This window comes from Ptychodera flava, chromosome 1 (assembly GCF_041260155.1).
Source record: "Ptychodera flava strain L36383 chromosome 1, AS_Pfla_20210202, whole genome shotgun sequence".
Lineage (NCBI taxonomy): Eukaryota > Metazoa > Hemichordata > Enteropneusta > Ptychoderidae > Ptychodera > Ptychodera flava.
The window spans coordinates 45,861,865-45,883,139 of NC_091928.1; the positions used below are offsets into that span (position 1 = coordinate 45,861,865).

Genomic DNA, 21,275 nt, shown 5'->3' on the forward strand with positions numbered 1-21,275 from the left:
GAAGTTTTTGTCAGTGTGGTCACCGCCATAGTCAATTACCTGATGCAACAATTTTGAAGCAACAGTGTTTGTGTACAAGTTAAAATAGTTGAGAGATTGAGATACCATGTTTCAAATTCGTAGTTTTCATTCAATACCCACGTACCCTTGCCGATGCCTGACGTACAACAACACCACCTGCATCATATTGACATAATGAACTGCCTATATACTGTACTGAATGACCATGGTGGGTGCATATAAGCTTGTACACGTTCCGGTTTTGATCACGAGAAAATAAAATTTGACCACAAAACAGTTCACAAAAACATGCCAGTAAAGTTACCAGAGGTCATTCACTTGCCTTTGTTGCACTATCCGAGTATGAGCCACCGGTTCGGCAACAGACAGCTGTAAATCAAGGGGACCTGTCTGCCATGGACGCTTAATTTATGCTAATTTTATGCACGATTTTTTTCAACACCATTTGATCTTCTATTGCTCTCAAAATCGACTTACACGTCCAAAGAAATTGATTGTACAATCTCTGAATACAGCAGTGACATTTTTTGTGAAATTTCAGCGTCCAAAAACCCCTAAACTTGAAACAAAGATATCATGCATGCTGGTCAACATGGCCGACCTTAGTGAGACTATTCTATTTAGGGGACGGGGGTCAGCAGGGTCAGAGAATCAAGAAAGTACTGGAAAAACGTGTCATTTTCCTTACGATTCTGTCAAGGGAACTCCAGTTTCCCATTGTTTTAACATCTTTTAATAGTTTCCTTATTATCTAAAAGGAATTTTACCAAGTTTAACGACCAAATACACTCTCCTAACGTTTCTATATTGGAGTTACACTAGGGTAGGGGCTTTTTATGTGGGTAATTTATTCACGCAGAATTCATTGGTACTAATTTGCATAACAATAGCGATTGCCCCTGCAATGCTTGGTGAGCATTGAGAAAAATATCGAAACACAGGAAATGTACGTAATTGAAGCCGCACCGGGACTTCAGTGCGTGATCCCAGGGGTCCCTCAAAAATGTTTCTAATACAAGCCGCGGCTTCAATTGGGAATTTTACGGTAATCAGCTTGAGTAGCCAGAGCAAACCCTGTCACTGTAGAACAAAGGATTGCAAATTGTATATTAGGCACATAGAAAAATCTGATACTGTACATGGCTAAGTCATAGCATAGTTCCTCGGTGGACTATGTGTAACTTAAGCTGTAGCTATGGAAGACCATGTTGTATGTATTCATTGGTATCTCACCACTTTGGGTTTTCCGTCAATTTTTCCAGGGTACAGCTCGGAGTGTGTCTCTACCAGATATTGAAATCAGACTACCCAGGACGGTGGACCGGTGTGGTGGATAAAGTTGTAAACTATTTAAATTCAGATAACACGGGGGCCTGGTACGGTGCTCTGGTGGCAGTGTATCAACTTGTCAAGAATTTTGAGTAAGTCTTCAATGTCATCACTGTGTTGTATCACTATTTTTGGCCCATTACAGGGATGTAGAAAATAGCCGGCAGCCGGCAAAAACAACCGGCTGTTAGCTAAAATTTGCCGGCTGTGAAAATTTAGTTTTTAGTAAAAAATCAAGACATTTTACACAAAGTTTGTGCACTCACACACCACTTGCAACCGCCAATACTTTAATTTTTGCAACATGTAACCAAAATTTTCTACATCTTATGAAATTCTAGATTTTCCCTCTTCCACAACCGTGACCCATCTAGCATTAATTCATATGCCCTGCATACAGTTGTGCCACATTAATTTTCCAAATCTATTTCTGGACCAAACCAAAAGGTCGCTAATATGAGCCACAACACAGAAAATTTTCAACTTCTGCTCAAACTTTCCTCAAGGAAACTTTAAACCATTAACTCTTATAGTCAAGAGTAAAAATCAGGGGTCACCAAGTTAAAGAAACAAATTACTAAAATATTTATCAATATGTGAAATCTCCAAATGGCTACTTGCCCTGTTGAACTTCTTTGGGGAAAAATTATATTTTCAATTTTCACAAAGACAAGACTGTGACAACTTTATTTACTCAACAGACTTTGTAATGAGTCTATACAAATAGCAGAACAGCCAAGTGTTGTAAAAAAATTGAGAAATCAAAAAGGTGTTCCTCAGGCACAGTGCACCTCCAGTTTCAAAGCAGACTTCTGCAAGATACCCAGCATTTGGCTCCTTTTCACAAGTTTATCCAAACAATAAATATATTGGAACTATTTTTGTGATGTGTATTTATGCTGTATCAACCGTAAAGTGGAAGTTTATTTCATGTCACAAGCCACTGGCCTTTGATAGGATTTGTAAATGTGACTTCAGTAAAAATTATGTACAAGCCATGGCAGCAGTCTTGACTGTTTACACATACAACAAAAAAATATTTATTCTCAAATGTATTTTATTATTTTTCAAGATTTTCCTTCACTTTTTCCCCAGTGACACATTTCGGTTGAGCTCAAGCAACAAATCCCATATTAGATCATGGGCATTTGTTATCTGGTTGTTGATTGGCTGAAAATTTAAAAGATACCTTAGAGTGTGGTTTCACCGGCCAATGCTCATGAGTTTCTCTTGCTCCTTCCTCAGATACAAAAAACCTGAAGAGCGTGGCCCTCTGAACGCTGCTATGCAACACATCTTACCAATTGTACATCAGCGATGTGAACAGCTGTTGCCGGACGCCTCAGAACTGTCAGTCCTCATGCAAAAGCAAATCCTCAAAATATTCTTTGCTCTCGTTCAGGTAAGAGAAGGCACATGCTACAAGCATTCTCATTGGAAGATGGAGCCAACTCCAGATGCACAGTGTTCATCACCCACCAATGTGAAGGGAGCTTTGATGAGTTCACCTAAAAATGCTATTCGTCAATGGAGAAAAAATACAGAAATACAGAAAAAAAATTGATGAAAGTTTGGCTCCTTGATTTTGACGTCTTCTAGGTTTCATATGTTATCATGCATCATGTGAGTGTGTTGTTCCTACAAGAATTTCACAGCAAATAAATACAATGATAGATGATCACAATAGTTCTTTCGTTGGAGTAATGTCTGAATAAAATATCACCACTCAGAAATGGTGGCCAACCTCTGACAATCTCATCACAGAAAACGCAGACACGGCATCCCTACCGTAAAGAGAGTTCTTTGTTTGTTAATACATTGCATTTCCACTCTGCTACAGTATAATCTACCATTGGAGTTGGTTACCAAGGAGATGTTTGTCGGCTGGATGAAACTTATCAAAGTCATTGTGGAAAGGCCTGTTCCAGAGGTGGGGAGAATTAAATCACTTTTCCCCTGTCATTGACAGACATACATGCACAGATAGATTCTCTGCAGAGATATTCTCAATACAAATGTGAAGTTCTGATCAAATTAACAGCACTTGCTTGAAACATTTTGTCCTAATCCATGAAATTTCCCTTGAGAAGGGTCTCAAGGTTTCCTTAACACAAGATGGAATTGTGGCTCTCAGCAGAAGACAAAATGTTTAACATAGCAATTATGATAAGTCCCTATCAATATCCCTTGCACTGTTTCTGTCTCCATAGGAAAACAGTAAGAAGCTTAGACTGGTGCTTCACAACCTGTCTAGATCTGTCATCAGTCTCCCACCTTCCCTTGCACCATGGGCAAAACAGTTCTCATAACAGTCAAGATAGTGCAACTTCATTCAGCAGACAAACAATACACACATTACATTTTGCTTATTGAATCAGAATGTTACAAAATAACATAATATAATGGCTATGCAGGATGCAAGTCAGAGAAAAAAACACAGGATTGTTGTCATAATCATTTAACCTTAAATTTTTTATAGTCTTTGGAGTTTTCTGAGATACAGTAAGGTGATCAACAAGGTTGAACTTTACTTGCTTTGGATTACTTCAGAAACTGACAATGAAAAAATCTTGTTTCTGTATTGTAGGAAACACAACAAGTGGACAATGATGAAAAGCCAGAACTGATTTGGTGGAAGTGTAAGAAATGGGCAATGCATATCCTGGCTAGAGTCTTTGAAAGGTAAGAGGCTGTCTGTCGCCAGGAGCAGAAACTGGGATAAAGCGGCATGATAATGATATGATACGATGTTGTATTAACCCTTACACTCACATTTTCCTGTGCAGAGGTCAAACTTTGCTATAGAAATCAGTAAGATTGGGCTGAACCGCAGTCCCTCAACCCAGGAGGAGGGACTGTGGCTGAACCATTGTTGTGAAAGGGTTAAAAGGGGCAAAGGACAAATGTCTTTGTCATTTTGACACTGGGGGACAGCCTGTCAATATTCCATTTTCCGCCTTTCACACTAACCAAGAGCTTGCTAGGGAATCAACTCATAATGATGGATGGAAGAGAGGATTCTCCTGAGAAGTACAGTTCTGATTTGTGAACACAGTTAAATTTCTGGTTTGATACTCAGTATAAAATGACAACTGTACGAAACTATGACAACCTACGTACTCAAAACAAGTCTAGCATTGTGTGGTCTTTTCATGATAATTCTTTGGAAAAAATGTTGTAAAAGTAAAACTAAGTTTTATACCACAGTATAATTAAGACTTTGATGTCAGGTATATAAGATACATGCCATTGCATTGACAATCCTTCTCTTCAAGGAAAAGTTTATTCTTAAATCCAGTCACCACTAAATTTTGTGGAAGTTCATTGTTTTCAGGGGGAAATTTGTTTCTGTAATTAGTTGTATTACCTCCTTGTGTATTGTGTGAACAACTAAATAATACCATGCATTGGCGTGAGACTTTCAATAAACCTTTACATTATTTGACAGAGAGGGCGCTCTATTTGAACTACCCATGTAAAAACATTTCTTTTAATGTACTAAGATGTTTCTTTCCTCCAATTATTTCCTAGGTATGGTAGTCCAGGCAATGTAACAAAGGAATACGAGCAGTTCGCTGACTGGTATCTGAAATCATTTTCCGGTAAGTAGTTCAATTATCCTGGTATTCCATGATCCCTGGATTCTGGGAACAGCCTAACACCCCCCACCCCCACCTCCACCCCGTGCCAATTCCACCATGTATAAGTTTAACTTGAAAACAAAAAATTCGTCAAAAAATGTGGCAACTTGTGAAAGTGTTAATCCTTTGTCTGCAAGACAGTATCACTTCCCTGTCGGTAAAGTCAGTAAAAAGCGGCATTGAGCCAAAACCATATGTATTTTCACCCATTTGGCTTGATCTGTGATAGCAGCTGTAGTCCATAAAAATCATGCTTACATTCTTCTATCAGGGACCTTCGAATGATCATTTTTGGTTAAAATGCACCGTATGGGACATGTCTTGTTTCACTAGTTTTAGCCAACTTGACCTGATGGTGCATAATGAACTTTGAAGGATAAAGGTCAATTTCATTTCATTCTCAAAATGTTAAAACAGAAAGGTACTTTATCTGATAAAGTCTTTCAAAATATATGACATGGTACATGTTATACCTGGCAGAAACAGTAACAATCAACATGTCACCATATCATATCTGTTTATTTTAAACCTTGATAGGTGAGATTTTACACGTGTTGTTGAAAAACTTGGACCAATACAGACAGGGAGTATTCTTATCATCAAGAGTTCTTCAACAGACTCTCAACTATTTGAATACGGGGTAAGTCTGAATATACAAACCGCGGCAAAAACATTGCAACCTATTTGCCTTGATACCATTTGTAGTGACTATCAGACGCACAATTGATTTGCTCAACCATGAAAAAGTTTTTAAACAATTCTTATTTTGAATTTGTCTTTGTCTTGAGCAAATAATCCTAACCTGGATTTGCCCTTACTTGTTGCACCTTGTTGCTGTTGATTTGTAGATTGTATTTGCAAAACTGTGTTTTTACGATTTATTCACAAATATTGAATGCAATTATAATTCACAAACACTGTAATAAAACACTGATATTAAGTCATCATGTTTTCGACATCAGAGGACTACAAAATTTAGGGGGGAAAAAGTTAAATAAATGTATTACCTGTAATCCATGCATTCTATATTATGTTTGTTTATTTATTTTCTCCAGTGTCAGCCATGCAATTTCATGGAAGTTTATGAAGCCTCACATAGGAGTCATCGTCAAGGACATTCTCTTCCCACTGATGTGTTACAAAGATGAAGACGACGAACTGTGGAATGAAGATCCCTATGAATATATCCGACTGAAATTCGGTACGGTATTCACACTTGTTCTTAGTGTTAACCCTTTCACCACCATGGTTTGGCCTAAAGCTATTGTTATCAATAGTGTTTGTGGACTTCTCTAATGGGAATTAGGGGTGAACAGGTTAAGAAAGACATGAGAGAAAAAATACAATAAAACTTATCGTTAACAGCACCTTTCAGAAAACCAAAACTACCTATAGGTAAATTTCTGCCCAAAATCTTTTCCCTCAAAAGGCAGATGTCCCAAACTTATATGCCAGTAAAATTATGTGTAAATTATTAAAAATCTGTCTGGGATAGAAAATTACTGATTAAAGAGGATAGATTATAACATGTTTCACTGTACATTATGCATATGTGCTACATTCATACTTTTCAGAATATGTGCATTGAAATGGTTGGGTGATTTCTTTCATAAGACTCATTTTCACACAGAAAGCAACAGGGTTTTCACCAATATTTTGCAGTGACTCTACAAAGGAGATCCCCTACAGCCACCAAGAGTTGGTTCGACATAATTATTTTCACTGGAGTAGTTGAGAATGGAAAGAAAAGCGTCAAAGGAATTTAAAATCCTTTGTGGCACTTAACAACTTATAAAAGTTACAAGTCTCATTTTACTTATAAAAGAGATAAATGGTCACATTAGCATTCTCATTTGAAAACAAGAAAATTGTTTTCAAAATGATAGCATGAACCCTTTTTCTGCCAGACAATATCACTTCCTCATCTACCAAGGCAGTAAAAAGCATTATTGAGCCAAAATCATATGTATTTTCACCTACTTGTCTTGGTATGTTAGAGCAGATTTAGTCTGTAAAAATCATGTTTATAGTATCTGTGTCTTCAGGGGCCTTCAAATCTTCAATTTTTTGTTAAAATGCACTGTATGGGGCATGTTTTGCTTCACTATGGAGTTTTAACCAACTTGACCTGATGGTGAAATTTGAACTTTGCCGGAAAAGGGTGAATATTATGATTTGATTTCAATTCTCTATTATGGTTTTGTCAAAGATTATAAAGTAATCACCACTAAACCATTAATCCAGTTTTAGAAATGATAAAAATTGCCAAAGCAAATTTCTAGCAAAGCAAGATTTGTATTATTTCTGTTATTGAGTGAATGAGCATTGAGTGTAGAAGTATCTTTAACTCATTGTGTCATTTAATTTGAATGCGGTGTAGTAATTGCATATGATTCTCTTTGTCATAGATGTGTTTGAAGACTTCATATCGCCAGTGACAGCCGCCCAGACCATGCTACATACCATTGTGAAAAACAGAAAACAGATGCTGGAAATGACAATGGGATTCTGCCGAGAGATTCTGACAACCAAAGATATCGATGCCAGGAAGAAAGATGGCGCCCTTCATATGGTTGGTACACTGGCAGACATCTTGCTGAAGGTAAGGGGTTGATTACACAAACACAGCCATTTCACGTTGTCCTGGTGAAATTTGACATCTTATTAACCGGTTGAGTGCTGTAATTTTCCCACAAAAACTTAAGTGCGACATTTTACCTATTTTATGAAATTTTTCTGTAATTCTTATGGAACTTTTGGATCAAATGGAGAGCACTTTTCATAGACTCCTGTTTTTGGTCAAAACTTTGGGGAAAATCTGAATAAAATGTTTGGACCTCAAAAAAATGGTCTGTTTATATTTTATAAAGGTGACAAAAATTGATTTTGGCACTCAAAGGTTAAACTATATCTTCTGCTACAGTTGATCAAAATTTAACACAAGTTGTGAAGAATTACATGACCATGGCCAATCCAAACAGAAATTTAGATAAATTTTATTGTTCCACCCTTCATTGTTTTATGTGTCAAAGCCATTTTAATTGTATCAGTGACATTGACCCAAAATTGTAGGTTATAAACTTTGTTGTTTGTATATGAATGTGGATACATCTTACTGTCCTACAATTTCTGTAACAGTTCAGGTGAAATCAGGATACATTTTAATGCCTACCATTGTCGTGAATATTAATTATGTATGCTATGGTCATGAATATTCATATGTATGTGCCGTTGTCATGAATATTCATATTAATTAAGACTTTGCAGAAATGTACTGTTGCCTATTGTTTATGACACACAATATTCTTCCAATTGGTCCAGCACTTAGTTAGAAAACTAGTATTACTTGGCTCAATGGCTGTGGTGTGTGTACCAACAATCAACTCATCTGTTCCTTGTACGCCCACTTGACAATATTGTCAAAAATAAAAATTTCATTTTCAGGCAGAATTGTCAATGCATTTATAACAGCCTATACTATCTCTTTATCATTAGTTGACACCAACATTTTGAACGTGTCATGACGGTAGTCACATAAATTGGATGTTTTGTCTCACTCGTTAATAAACTTTAATGTGTTTGTTCCCATCACAGAAAAAGAAATACAAAGAACAGATGGAATTGCTGCTGACATTGCATGTCTTCCCAGAATTCCAAAGTGAATTAGGATACATGAGAGCCAGGGTGAGTATCCATTTTGATTAAACATGTTTTGTTGGTATAAATGAAATTCCATATATCAGCATTATGTAGTTTTTAGCTCCCATAGCCATATGTATATATGGCAATGGAAGCTATTCTTATAGGCTAGGAAAATGTCTGTATGTATGTCTGTATGTCTGTATGTCTGTATGTCTGTCCGTCAACATCAAAAACTCCAAAACCGCTGTACATTTCATCTTGATATTTGGTGTGTACATGGATGGTGGGCTGTAGATGAGATTTTGTTCAAATGAAGTTGTCATTGCCAAAAATATGCAAATTAAGTGAAAAAATGTAAAAACAGTCAAAATTGAAAAAACTCAATAACCACTGAGCAGATTACATGAAAAATTAGCATGTAAGTACTTTGGGCTGACATGAAGTGATTGTGCGCATGTTGGGTCAGTATCTTGGACTTGCTATTTTTCATGAATTTTTTTGTAATTTTCTCCCATTTTTGGTCAAAAAATCTCCTGCTCTGAAACCACCAGTCCGATTGATTTGAAACTTGGTATGGAAGTGCATAGGAGTGACCTTTCCCAAATTTGGGCAAATCGTGGTGAAATTTGCATATTTTTAGTTTACACGTCCATAGACTCCCATGTATAAGGCAGATCTCCATAGACTCCCATGTATAAGGCCAGGAAAAATAAAAATTTAGTTTCTCATCGTATTCATATTGCAAAAAGGATGCAGTGACACAATTTTTAGTCCCCACGGATGAAGTCCAGTGAGCTTATAGATTGGGTCATGTCCGTCTGTTCGTCCATCCGTGAGTCCATCCGTTCACGCAGATATCTCGGATATTTTGACAAAATGTCATGTGACCTCGGTGACCTTTGACCTCAAATATACATATTTGTCCATAACTCAGTAACCACAAGTGCTACAGCCTTCATGTATGGTATGATGGGACACCTTATGACGCCACATATTGTACCTCATTAATTATGCACATATCTAATTTTGAGCGAGCCAATAGAGCTAGAGGTCTGATTTTTGGTATATAGGGATGACTTAGCAAAACAATTTTTTTGACAAAATGTCACGTGACCTCGGTGACCTTTGACCTCAAATATACATATTTGTCCATAACTCAGTAACCACAAGTGCTACAGCCTTCATGTATGGTATGATGGGACACCTTATGACGCCACATATTGTACCTCATTAATTATGCGCATATCTAATTTTGAGCGAGCCAATAGAGCTAGAGGTCTGATTTTTGGTATATAGGGATAACTTAGCAAAACAATTTTTTTGACAAAATGTCACGTGACCTCGGTGACCTTTGACCTGAAATATACATATTTGTCCATAACTCAGTACCCACAAGTGCTACAGCCTTCATGTATTGTATGATGGGACACCTAATGACGCCACATATTGTACCTCATTACTTATGCGCATATCTAATTTTGAGCGAGCCAATAGAGCTAGAGGTCTGATTTTTAGTATATAGGGATAACTTAGCAATACAATTTTTTTGACAAAATGTCACGTGACCTCTGTGACCTTTGACCTCAAATATACATATTTGTCCATAACTCAGTAACCACAAGTGCTACAGCCTTCATGTATGGTATGTTGGGACACCTTATGACGCCACATATTGTACCTCATTAATTATGCGCATATCTAATTTTGAGCGAGCCAATAGAGCTAGAGGTCTGATTTTTGGTATATAGGGATAACTTAGCAATACAATTTTTTTGACAAAATGTCACGTGACCTCGGTGACCTTTGACCTCAAATATACATATTTGTCCATAACTCAGTAACCACAAGTGCTACAGCCTTCATGTATGGTATGATGGGACAGTTTATGAGGCCACATATTGTACCTCATTAATTATGCACATATCTAATTTTGAGCGAGCCAATAGAGCTAGAGGTCTGATTTTTGGTATATAGGGATAACTTAGCAAAACAATTTTTTTGACAAAATGTCACGTGACCTCAGTGACCTTTGACCTCAAATATACATATTTTTCCGTAACTCGGTAACCACAAGTGCTACACCCTTCATGTTTGGTATGATTGGACACCTTATGACGCCACATACTGTACCTCAATAATTATGCGCATATCTCATTCTGAGCGAGCCAATAGAGCTGGATGTCTGATTTTTGGTATATAGGGATAACTATAGGAGAGAAATTTTTTGACTAAATGTCATGTGACCTCAACGACCTTTTACCTAAAATATATGTTTATGTCAATAAATAAGTAACCACAAGTGCTATGTCCTTTGTATTTAGTAGGATGGGAGACCTTATGACAACACATGCTTTACCTCATTAATTATGTACACATCTAATTCTGGGCAAGCGAATAGAGCTAGAGATCTGATTTTTTGGCATATAGGGATTAATTAGCAATATAATTTTTTTTTTCAAAATGTCATGTGACCTCGATGACCTTTGACCTTGATTATACATATATATGCATATCTCAGTAACCACAAGTTCTATACCCTCCAATTTTGATAGGATATTAAACCTTAAGATGTCACATCTTGTACCTCATTTATAATGCACATATGTATTTCTTGGCTGGCCAATACTGCTAGAGGTCTGATCTTTTTTCCCGATTTAGAACCATAACTTAGACATGCCTCATGTGTTTCAATTGGGAACAACGACATAGACCTATGTGCCCATAGATCTCAACATATACACTCCAGTGATACTTCTTAATGACCACATTTTCCTGCCCCATCAAGACTAATACTCCTTTTACAAGTGGGTACTATGTCATTGTAAATGACTTGTTGATTAATGGTTGTATCACAGTATTCGATATATCTAATTCTGTATTTTTTCCATTTTATATTCTGAATAATTACATTAAACATATTTCACTGTCTCCAGTACATTTCATTTAAGTATTTTCACTTCATGCACTTTATCCCTTTCACACATGTTCAAATATCTGACCAGAGAACAAACACTAAATAGTCCAGGATGGGAGCTACAGTGTCATTGACGCTATTTTTATACATTGTTGTGCTGTATTGCAGGAGTATATGCCAAACATTGAAAATAGCATGTGGTGTACCTGAAAAAAAATTGGGCCTCATTTTCATTATGAAAACAATCAGGTTTTCTGAAGGGGGTTACCTAGTCTAATGAAGCATTTGGACTCCCTAGGATTGTTGTGATTTGTGAGATAGTCCAGTATTCCTCATTCTTGCTGTTTGGGGTCCTGTTTTTCAGGTAGCCATGGCAACTCAATTAAGATATCTTGTTCATCTTCCTGATAAAAGTTACACTACAACCGCACAATACATATACAATTTGTCCAAATTTCTGTCAGCAGTAGACAATGTATGTCAAATCATTACCAGTCCGGGTTATATGTCCATAGAGAGGATAGTACGATTGACCAATCAGCGAACCTGCCGCCGCCAACGTCATGAATACTTAACCATGCAAACCTTGGCTCGTACATTGCAACGAGTTTGGAACTTTTCGGCTTGATTTCGCCCTTTATTTTTAGCACTGGGTAGTTTTTAGATGTAGACGTTACGCACAATGTTCAGTGCGGCCGAGATTGTGACCGACACAAGTGGTTAGTACATTGAAAATTACTTATTTGGATGAATTTCCTGGCCGGGTACGGCTCCTAGAAATCAGCATTTGACCCTTGTAAATCTACAGTAAGTTATTTGTCGCCAAATATCGCCTATTTTTGGTCAAATTTCAATTTAACCTTGCCATCTGCAGTATGCAGAATTTTTCAAGCTTTACAAAGATGGGTCAACTGTTTTAGTCGGTCATCGGACCACGATGGAGCACGATTTTTTCGATCACCATGCGTTTCCCGGTACGATTGACCCTTCGCTCAGAAAAACGCGCGCGCGGATCAATCGCCGAGAAGTTAACCAAAAGCTGGAAAAGAGAACGAAAAACGTCCAATAACTCTTTGTCGAATATGGTCAAGGGTAAAGAAACTCAGAAAACTATTCCTGAAGAAATCTTACAATTTTTAACACGGTAGAACGTTGCCAATCGACTGGAGCTAAGATACTTCCGGGTAGCCAACAGTCTCACTCGATCGGTGGATCTGTCAGGTCATATCGCGATCTGAACAAAGTGAACCAACGTAACCTTTGACCCTTGTTACATATACAGTACGCCATTGGCTCTTCCCTACTATCCTCTATATGGACATAACCCGGACTGATTACAGTCTCATTCAGCATCTGTCATTGTATTTCCACACAGGCAAACTGGGTGCTGCACTACTTCAGTGAGATCAACTTCAAGGACAAGAAGAACCTGATGCAGGCATTGGAACTCAGCAGAAAGTGTCTCTGTGAAGAGAAAGAAATGCCGGTCAAGGTGGAGGCGGCCATTGCACTTCAGATGTTGATAACCAACCAGGACAATGCCAAGGAATATTTACAAGCCCATGTCAAGAACATAATTCAAGGTAATTGGCAATTCTGTCATTGCTCACATTTAACTCGTAATAAAAAGATCTTTTGCAGTCTTCATCATACTTGAAAGTCTGAACTTTATCTCCCCAGTAATTTGTGTGAAATGTGAGTTTCCATGCTCTGTAGGTGCCTGTTCACATGGAAAACTAAATGACATCACTGCCACACTGTCACGCTCAGTTAAGAAGTACATTTCCAGCGAGAACCATTTCAGTTTCTTCACAAAGCTGAACACAATTGTTATTCTGTTCTTTCTTGAAGTCGATCTTGTCTTGCATCAGAAGGGTTCAGTGGTTTCTTTCTCTTGTATGATTTTGTCTCATAAGTGACAACTTTTGCACACAACAAGTCATGTTAATCAATTTTTATTCTGTGCATAATAGTACTCCTGGGCATGTAAGCAAAAGGCACCTTATAGCTATAAACTCAAGAGGGCGCTGTACTAAAAAAATATGGGCTGATAGAGGGACACATTTCATTGCATTTGCTTTTCTTCAGTGAATTCTGTTCGGCAAAGTCGTGTCAATTTTTCTGCAAATTGCAATAACACAGTCGAGATAGAAAACTATTTTGCCATTCTGTCATCAGTTAACCTGCAAATTGTTTCTCAGACATCCAGACATTCTTAAGGTTACAATTGTCCTCAAATGTAAAACAACAAAGTGTGTTTTTCCTTTGTTGTTCTGCAAGACAGAGATTTCTTAAATTCTTTGCATGATTAAACAAAGTGAAATTTCAAATAACATGCTCATGGCAATGTACGTCTCATATTTGCCCACACAACTTTTCACATTTTTAGCCAATCCAAAATTACTTCACATGTGGTAACATGCAGCTCAGCCAATCAAAAACGACTTTACATGAGTTAGCATTCAGTTGGAAAGAAAGTCATCAATGGTAAAAAGTAGCAGAAGCTCAAACAAAAGCTAACTTGAGATTTTCTTGATTTTTGTCCTCATCTTGTAGAACTGCTCTACGTCATCAGAGAAACTGAAAATGACGACTTGACCAATGTGATGCAAAAACTTATCTGCACATACGGCGAGTACATCATCCCAATAGCTGTTGAGATTACCCAACATTTGGTAAGATATTATAGAGTTGTAAGATATTATCCAGTAATCCAAGGTGTTGTATATTATCAAATATCTATTGACTTTTAAAAGTGGGCAGACATTTGAAATGATAAAAAAGGCTCCAGGATACTGGGTTTGACAAAGCTATTTATTATTGAGGAGTATGGCAACATTATGACCTAAAAGTAGCAACCCCAACTCTGCAAATAAAGTTTAGAATGGAGCCCCTAAGTTGATGACATTTGACAACTACTTCAGACTGTAATTTTTACTGCTTGTAAATAGTCCAGATAGTATACCCCTTTTCCTGCCAAGTTCATATTTCACCATCAGGTCAAGTTCAGTAAAACTAGTGAAGCACACTATGTCCCATTTGGTGCATTTTAACAAATAGATTGAACATTTGAAAGCCCCTGAAACCACAGATACTGTAAACATGATTTTTATGGACTAAAGCTGTTGGAACAGACCAAGTCAAATGGGTGGAAATACATATGGTTTTGGCTCAATACCGCTTTCCACTGAGTTGGCTGATGGGGAAGTGCTACTGATGATGATATTGCTTGACATTGCAAAGTTTTTGTTTTTGACAGGCAATGACATTTAATCAAGTGATAGATGCTGAGGATCAGACAGATGACAAAGCCATCACTGCGATGGGAATCCTCAACACCATAGAAACAATACTTACAGTCATGGAAGATCACAAAGAGGTAGGTTTTCTTGGCATGCCTAAAAAACAATAGGCCTGTCTCCCAACCTGGTATCAGTCAGTGCTTGCTTTGGGGTGCTATTCATGATGAATAAATACAAACATACCCATTAAGATAATGTTGAATTGTACTACAGCGTATCTTTGGTCCAGGATTCCTGAGTTTTCCTGTTTTCTCCATCAAGTTCCCACATTTCTTTGATAGTTTTTCTTCTACAGTATTTTTAGCTCATATTTTTATATATATTGCATTAGTGTATGGTTTGTAACAGAGCTCACCTGGAAATCACTTTTGACAGTCATTTTGAATATCCCCATGGTAACTAAGACCACCAGCTTTGATGATCCTCTGGAAACCGTGGTGGCCATTTTGAATACAGTCATTGATAACTTAGACACATGAAATGGCTGAAAGTCTTTCAATTATTCCCCAAAATAAGAACAGAATTCCAACCATGAGGATGATATTTTTAAAATTGTAAAAATCGTGAAATTTATTTAAATATCTTGAATTCACTGAATCAGCTGTTGAAACCTAAATTTGACAAAAGATTGAGTGATGACTTTTCTCCCTCAGATAATGATGCGGATAGAAGAAATTGTGTTAGGTGTGATAGGAACTATACTACAACAAAATGTCATGGGTGAGTTACAAGTTGTCTGCCGTTCTTGTTGTCAGTTGTCTAAGCCAAGACACCAACAGTTTGTTATAAAATAGTTCAAATTTTCATTGTTGCTCAAGGTAAATCACACTGAAATATTTACTGTCACTTGTTAAAAATGAACTGTAAAGCTGAATTTTCTGATGTAGTTTCTACAAATTGGCAAAATCTCTATGTCACGCAAAATAACTGCTAATAAGATGCAGAACCACTGTCTTACGTTCTCAACCTTTGAACTGTATGATGCCATGCAACTGGCAATTAATAGTCATATTCATGGGTGTGCACTAATTACAATATTTTTTGGTTCTTTTTCAGATTTCTATGAGGAAGTTTTGTCGTTGGTATTTAGTCTTACATGTAGTCACATATCACCTCATCTTTGGCAAGTCTTCTTTATGCTGTATGACATGTTCCAAAAAGATGGCTTTGATTTCTTTCTGGGTAAGTACTTCGCTGTCCGAGGTCTGTATGATGTCAATGTACATCCTTATACAAGCAAAGTGCCCCACTGTTTTATGGTGGAAAATTGGACTTACTTTACATCATTGCACACAGATTGCTAATCTTCAGCATTCCTTCAGCAAGTCAGGTTGCATATTCATACAGTGCTCACCATTTAATATTTGTGCAATTTATACACATTTATGGCTGTAGTCTTGTCCTACTTGATCCAGGGCAGGGATGTAGAAATGAGCTTGTAGCCAGCACTAACAACCCACTCCTTGCCGACTTTTCCTCAAAAAGGAGCACTTCCTTTTATCCCTCCCACTCCACTTGACTCTGTCGTCAACTTTTGAAATTTTGTCAATAACTTTTCAGCTGAAGTTCACCCTTGTAAGGGATGCTACAAGTCAGCAGTATGCAAATCATGTTACAGCATTTGATACAGATATCATTTGTTCTGATTCACACACATGAAAGTCTAGCCCTGCTAAATGTTCACAGAAAACCAACTCATAAGGACACCCTAAAAAGTGAATCTGAATGAACACATGCAGTAGTGAGGTGTATAAAAGCAAAATGATACTATTTCTCCTTTGTGACCTGTTGCATTTTCCACACACATTCACACACAGCTCTTATCCCCACATACGACGTACAGTATGTGAAAAAAAATGCTTGCCTAATGATGTATCTCATGTTTTGTCTCCACAGAAATGATGCCAGCACTTCACAATTATATCATTGTGGACCCTGTTGCATTTATATCAGATCCCAAACACATTGAAGTCATATACAACATCTGTAAAAGGGTGAGTCTTTCATATCAATAGTTTAAAAAAATAAAGAATACGGACAGTTAATTTTAAAACTGCTACCATCACTGTCTCTGTAGCGATATTGTCAAATGACTCTAGTGAAATTAGCTAGCCAAGGTTACAATAAAAATTTTGACATTAGCCCTTTGAGTGCTGTAATTGTTCCCACCAAAATTTTAGTGCAACATTTTTACTAATTTTTATGAATTTTATGTAATTTTTTGATAATTTTGGACCAAATGGACATCACATCTCATTGGCTACAGTTTGTTATCAAAACTTTAACAAAAATCTGAAAAAATTGACTTGAGTATGTTTTCTAAAGGTTACAAAAATTAACTTTGGCACTCAAAGGGTAATCTAACCTTATTCTTAACCCTTGCCCCCAGAACTGGTAGATTGAAAATGTCCACAGCATATCTGACCTCCAAGAACTACAATATCTAAGTAATGATGTTGTTTTTGACATTTCACGATATTGTTTCAAATTTCAAACTGCCGATTGTCTTTTTTAAACTCCTCAGGTGTTCAAAGGCGATGCTGGAGAGGACTCCGAGTGCCATGCTGCTAAGTTGTTAGAAGTTATTTTATTACAATACAAAGGAAGTATAGATCAGGTATGGTAAGAGAGACACAGGGCAAGTTCCTTACATTTTCAATTCATGATCACCAGTGTAAGGTCTGGAAACTGAATATTTGACAAAACTGAAGCACACTGGTCCCACACTGAGCAATTTTGCAAATTAACATAAATCTAGGGGTTCCAGATGCTTCAAAAGCTATGAGAGTACCCCCTAAGAAAATGTTATCATTTTCATAATAAGGATTGGGGGTTCTTTAGGCTCTTGTTGTGTAGGTGATGTTGAAGTACTGTTACCCTATCAGCTGTGGCTACAGGGCAATAGTATTGATGTGCATCCAATACACAGCATTTGCATAGTGACCAATCATAGCTCAGTTTACTCATTAGGGTCAAATGATAGCCAATCAGGAACCATTTAACATAACGATTTTGTATTAATGTGGCTAAATGTGTGTCCTTTCCCTGCAGGTGATACCGTCATTCATTGAATTAGTTTTAGAGCGTCTGACCAGGGAGGTGAAGACCAGTGAACTCCGAACCATGTGTTTACAGGTGGTGGTAGCTGCACTCTATTACAATCCCGTGTTACTTCTAGAAATTTTAGAAAAAATGAGGCTTCCCAACTCAGACCAGTCAATCACAGAACAGTTCCTCAAGCAGTGGTTTCACGATACTGACTGTTTCCTAGGGTGAGTGAATGGGTCTTAAGGTAGTATGTACCCCGAAACTGAAATACTCAGACTTTTAAATCAACATTCCTGAAGAAAAGCATTGTCTTTCAAAATCAAGAATGAAAATTCGGAGTCACTTTGTAAATTTGGTACTAGAGAAACAACTTTCCTAAAATTTACTGATATTTGAAATTCAAAATGGCCACTATCCTGTTTGGAAAAATTGATTTTTTGATTTTTATAAAACACAAGATTCTGAAAACTCCATGTACTCAACAGGGTTCAGACTAAGTCCACATAAGCTACAGACCAGTGAAATATTTTTAAAATTTGAGTCGTTGTATCTTTGCCTCGGCTTTATACTTTCTGGAGAAGATGGCTGTATGTCAGTTACTGCTGCCCATTTCTGCATTTTGGATACTTCCCACGACAACATGGAATCGCCAGCTTCTGTACACTGCTTTCAGATTAGTTTCAAATGAACTTACAGCCTGTGGATATCACAGCAAGTCATTCCCTTTACTGTCAACAGAAGACATTAAAAGCAGAATTCATGCCATACACCACGCACTAAAAATACCAAGATGGAAGGTCATTCAAGGGTCATAAAAATGGCAGTTTATTGTAAAGATACCTTTTAGTGCAACTCAAAGGAAAGACACTGATGCAGAAAGAGATCATTGTTAGGCGGAAAATAAGGATCTATGTCGTCTTTTTAATTTTGCAGTTTACACGATCGTAAAATCTGTGCCCTCGGACTTTGTACATTAATGAGCTTGCCTTCTAGACCAGAAAGTGTCAACAACTTTGCTTCTCAGTTCCTGCCAGCACTTATCATGATATTTAAAGGACTTAACAGAGCATATGAAAGTAAGTAAACATTGATTGATTGATTGATTGATTCATTTATTGTCATTTAGTTATTTTGTTTGTTTGTTTTGTATTTATTTTTTGCTGTATTTAATGTCATTTTGGAGTAATTATGTCAAATATAGGTTATTATATTTTGTCTCCTTATCGTGGCCAATCTGTAGGCTCAGAGAAGGCAGAGAAATGCCATAAAATAGAGGGTAAAAGTGAATGATTCAATCACATTGAACAATGTACAGTGAAAACTTCAGAGCGGCTTAACAATCGACAGTTTCTTTAGTATTGTTATTTATATTTGTAAAGAAAAAAAGAAGAATTATTGACGTTTGAAGATTTGAAAAACTCATCATTGAACTTTCATCTCTGTAGTCCTCTGAGATATTTGAACTATCATTCTGTGAATTTTCGACTTTGCTCCTTGTGAAAGGCAGAAAATTGTAACCCTGGTTTTCCATGACAGGTCGAGCACAAGCTGAGGAAGAGGATAGCGATGAAGAGGATGATGATGAGGATGAAGATTATGAAGAGGTGCTTGAAAGTGATGAAGATGAAATAGATGAAACATCACAGGAATATTTGGACATGCTGGCAAAGAGGGTGAGTTTTTTACGTTTTGCCCACTAGAGGGCGCTGTTGAAAACCACCCCACAGAGTGCTCTAGTCATAATTGATGTTACCTGCTGTCATTCTGCTGCTAGGTCAGGTATGGGTTATGGAAAGCATAGCTGTCATTGGACATTTTACCATACCCTAGTTATAAGCTTTCATGAATCATGACTAATGCCATTTATGACTTTACATCAATACAGGCATTGGTCTCATCAGCTAGACTTAATCAAATCTGGATTTTGAAAACTGTGAGCAGCGATTCATGATCATCAACGGCTCATTTTATGTTGATATCTCAACATTCTCTAATCATTGGCGGTGTGTGTCCTTCACTTTGAACTGTCATTTGATATCATTATCTATCTTATCATTTATTTCCTTGTTAACACAGTCGGGAGGTAAAATGAACGCTGATGATGATGACGAGGAAGGGTACGAAGAAACTGCTCTGGAAAGTTATAATACCATCCTGGATGATGACAACTGCCCCATTGATGAATACATGATCTTTAAAGAAGTTTTACAAGGTAAGAATAAAACGTTTCAGATGGTAACATAAAATGATAAATGATTTTTGGTGTCATTGAAAATGTATCCTATCCGTATGTGCAGACAACAATTTTCATACTGTACCGTCACTAGAGAGAAACTCTTTTTATACCACTGTTCCAGTTAAAAGTTATGACGTAGCATTTTATCAGGGATGACAACACAACCTAGCAATATGCAATGAGGCTACACTAAGTAATGTCATCCACATTTCTAGCCCAGCGTAGTTTTGAATTGTTTTACTGCAACAACAAAAAAGTTAAATTGAGTCAGCGTGTCAGATTACAAGTATGCAAGTTCATATGAATCACAGTTTCGGGGTTTTTTTACAATTTCTCGTAGGTTTACAAGTGCAAGATCCCAGTTGGTACAATGCCCTGACAAGTGGGATCACCCAAGAACAACAGTCAGAAATTCAGGAGATTGTTAAACTAGCAGACCAGAGGAGAGCCTTAGCTGGTGAGTGTCAACCTTTTCACCTTTGACCTAAATGATCCTTGATCCATTCTCAGCAGCTGTTGACTAACAATATGCTGATTGATAACCTATGACTGTGTAACAGCCTATGGCTCAATATTTTTAGATTAACCCTTTGAGTGCCAAAGTCTGTTTTTGTCCCTTTATAAAATAAACCCCAGTCAATTTTACAAAGATTGTTGCCAAAATTTTGAGAAAAAAACTGTAGCAAATGAAATGTGATGTCTATTTGGTCCAAAATTAACGAAAAATTACAGAAAAATTCATAAAAATTGATAAAACTTTGCACTAAAATTTAGACAGAAGAAAATTACAGCACTCAAAGGGTTTACCGGATAAAAATGATTGAGGTCTCTATGATTTTTTCTATAGACAAGCACACAACATCATCAGTTCATAGTCAGTGTGACATTTTAGACAGAGACGAATACTCTCGTCAACCACAATGATTGATGATGAAGTAGGTTGGAAAACAAAAAGCGGATGTTACACACACACATAAAACACACATGTACAACAAATATGGTGAAAACAGAAACAGGATACCTAGGCGGCTTGAGGAGAAGAGAGACATCATGTGCCACCCTTGACCCCTTGACCAACACGGTTTGGCCCAAAACTATTATTATTAATGAAGAGTGTGGACCTGTCAACAGGGTATCAAGGG

The 21,275-nt window shown here is 37.1% G+C and overlaps 1 protein-coding gene across 1 annotated transcript in view; it reads left to right on the forward strand.

The window, feature by feature from the left end:
• LOC139139084 (importin-7-like) overlaps positions 1-21,275 on the forward strand; it is a 30,613-nt gene that overhangs the window by 5,865 nt on the left and 3,473 nt on the right. Inside the window, exons 4-24 of the mRNA XM_070707849.1 lie at positions 1,284-1,442; positions 2,596-2,752; positions 3,191-3,280; positions 3,938-4,032; positions 4,882-4,952; positions 5,529-5,631; positions 6,047-6,192; positions 7,400-7,593; positions 8,586-8,675; positions 12,923-13,130; positions 14,104-14,222; positions 14,807-14,926; positions 15,503-15,569; positions 15,906-16,031; positions 16,746-16,843; positions 17,374-17,466; positions 17,901-18,121; positions 18,831-18,973; positions 19,434-19,570; positions 19,974-20,109; positions 20,474-20,590. Coding sequence (XP_070563950.1) covers positions 1,284-1,442; positions 2,596-2,752; positions 3,191-3,280; positions 3,938-4,032; positions 4,882-4,952; positions 5,529-5,631; positions 6,047-6,192; positions 7,400-7,593; positions 8,586-8,675; positions 12,923-13,130; positions 14,104-14,222; positions 14,807-14,926; positions 15,503-15,569; positions 15,906-16,031; positions 16,746-16,843; positions 17,374-17,466; positions 17,901-18,121; positions 18,831-18,973; positions 19,434-19,570; positions 19,974-20,109; positions 20,474-20,590 — 2,690 coding nt within the window. The remainder of the gene's footprint in view (positions 1-1,283; positions 1,443-2,595; positions 2,753-3,190; positions 3,281-3,937; positions 4,033-4,881; positions 4,953-5,528; positions 5,632-6,046; positions 6,193-7,399; positions 7,594-8,585; positions 8,676-12,922; positions 13,131-14,103; positions 14,223-14,806; positions 14,927-15,502; positions 15,570-15,905; positions 16,032-16,745; positions 16,844-17,373; positions 17,467-17,900; positions 18,122-18,830; positions 18,974-19,433; positions 19,571-19,973; positions 20,110-20,473; positions 20,591-21,275) is intronic.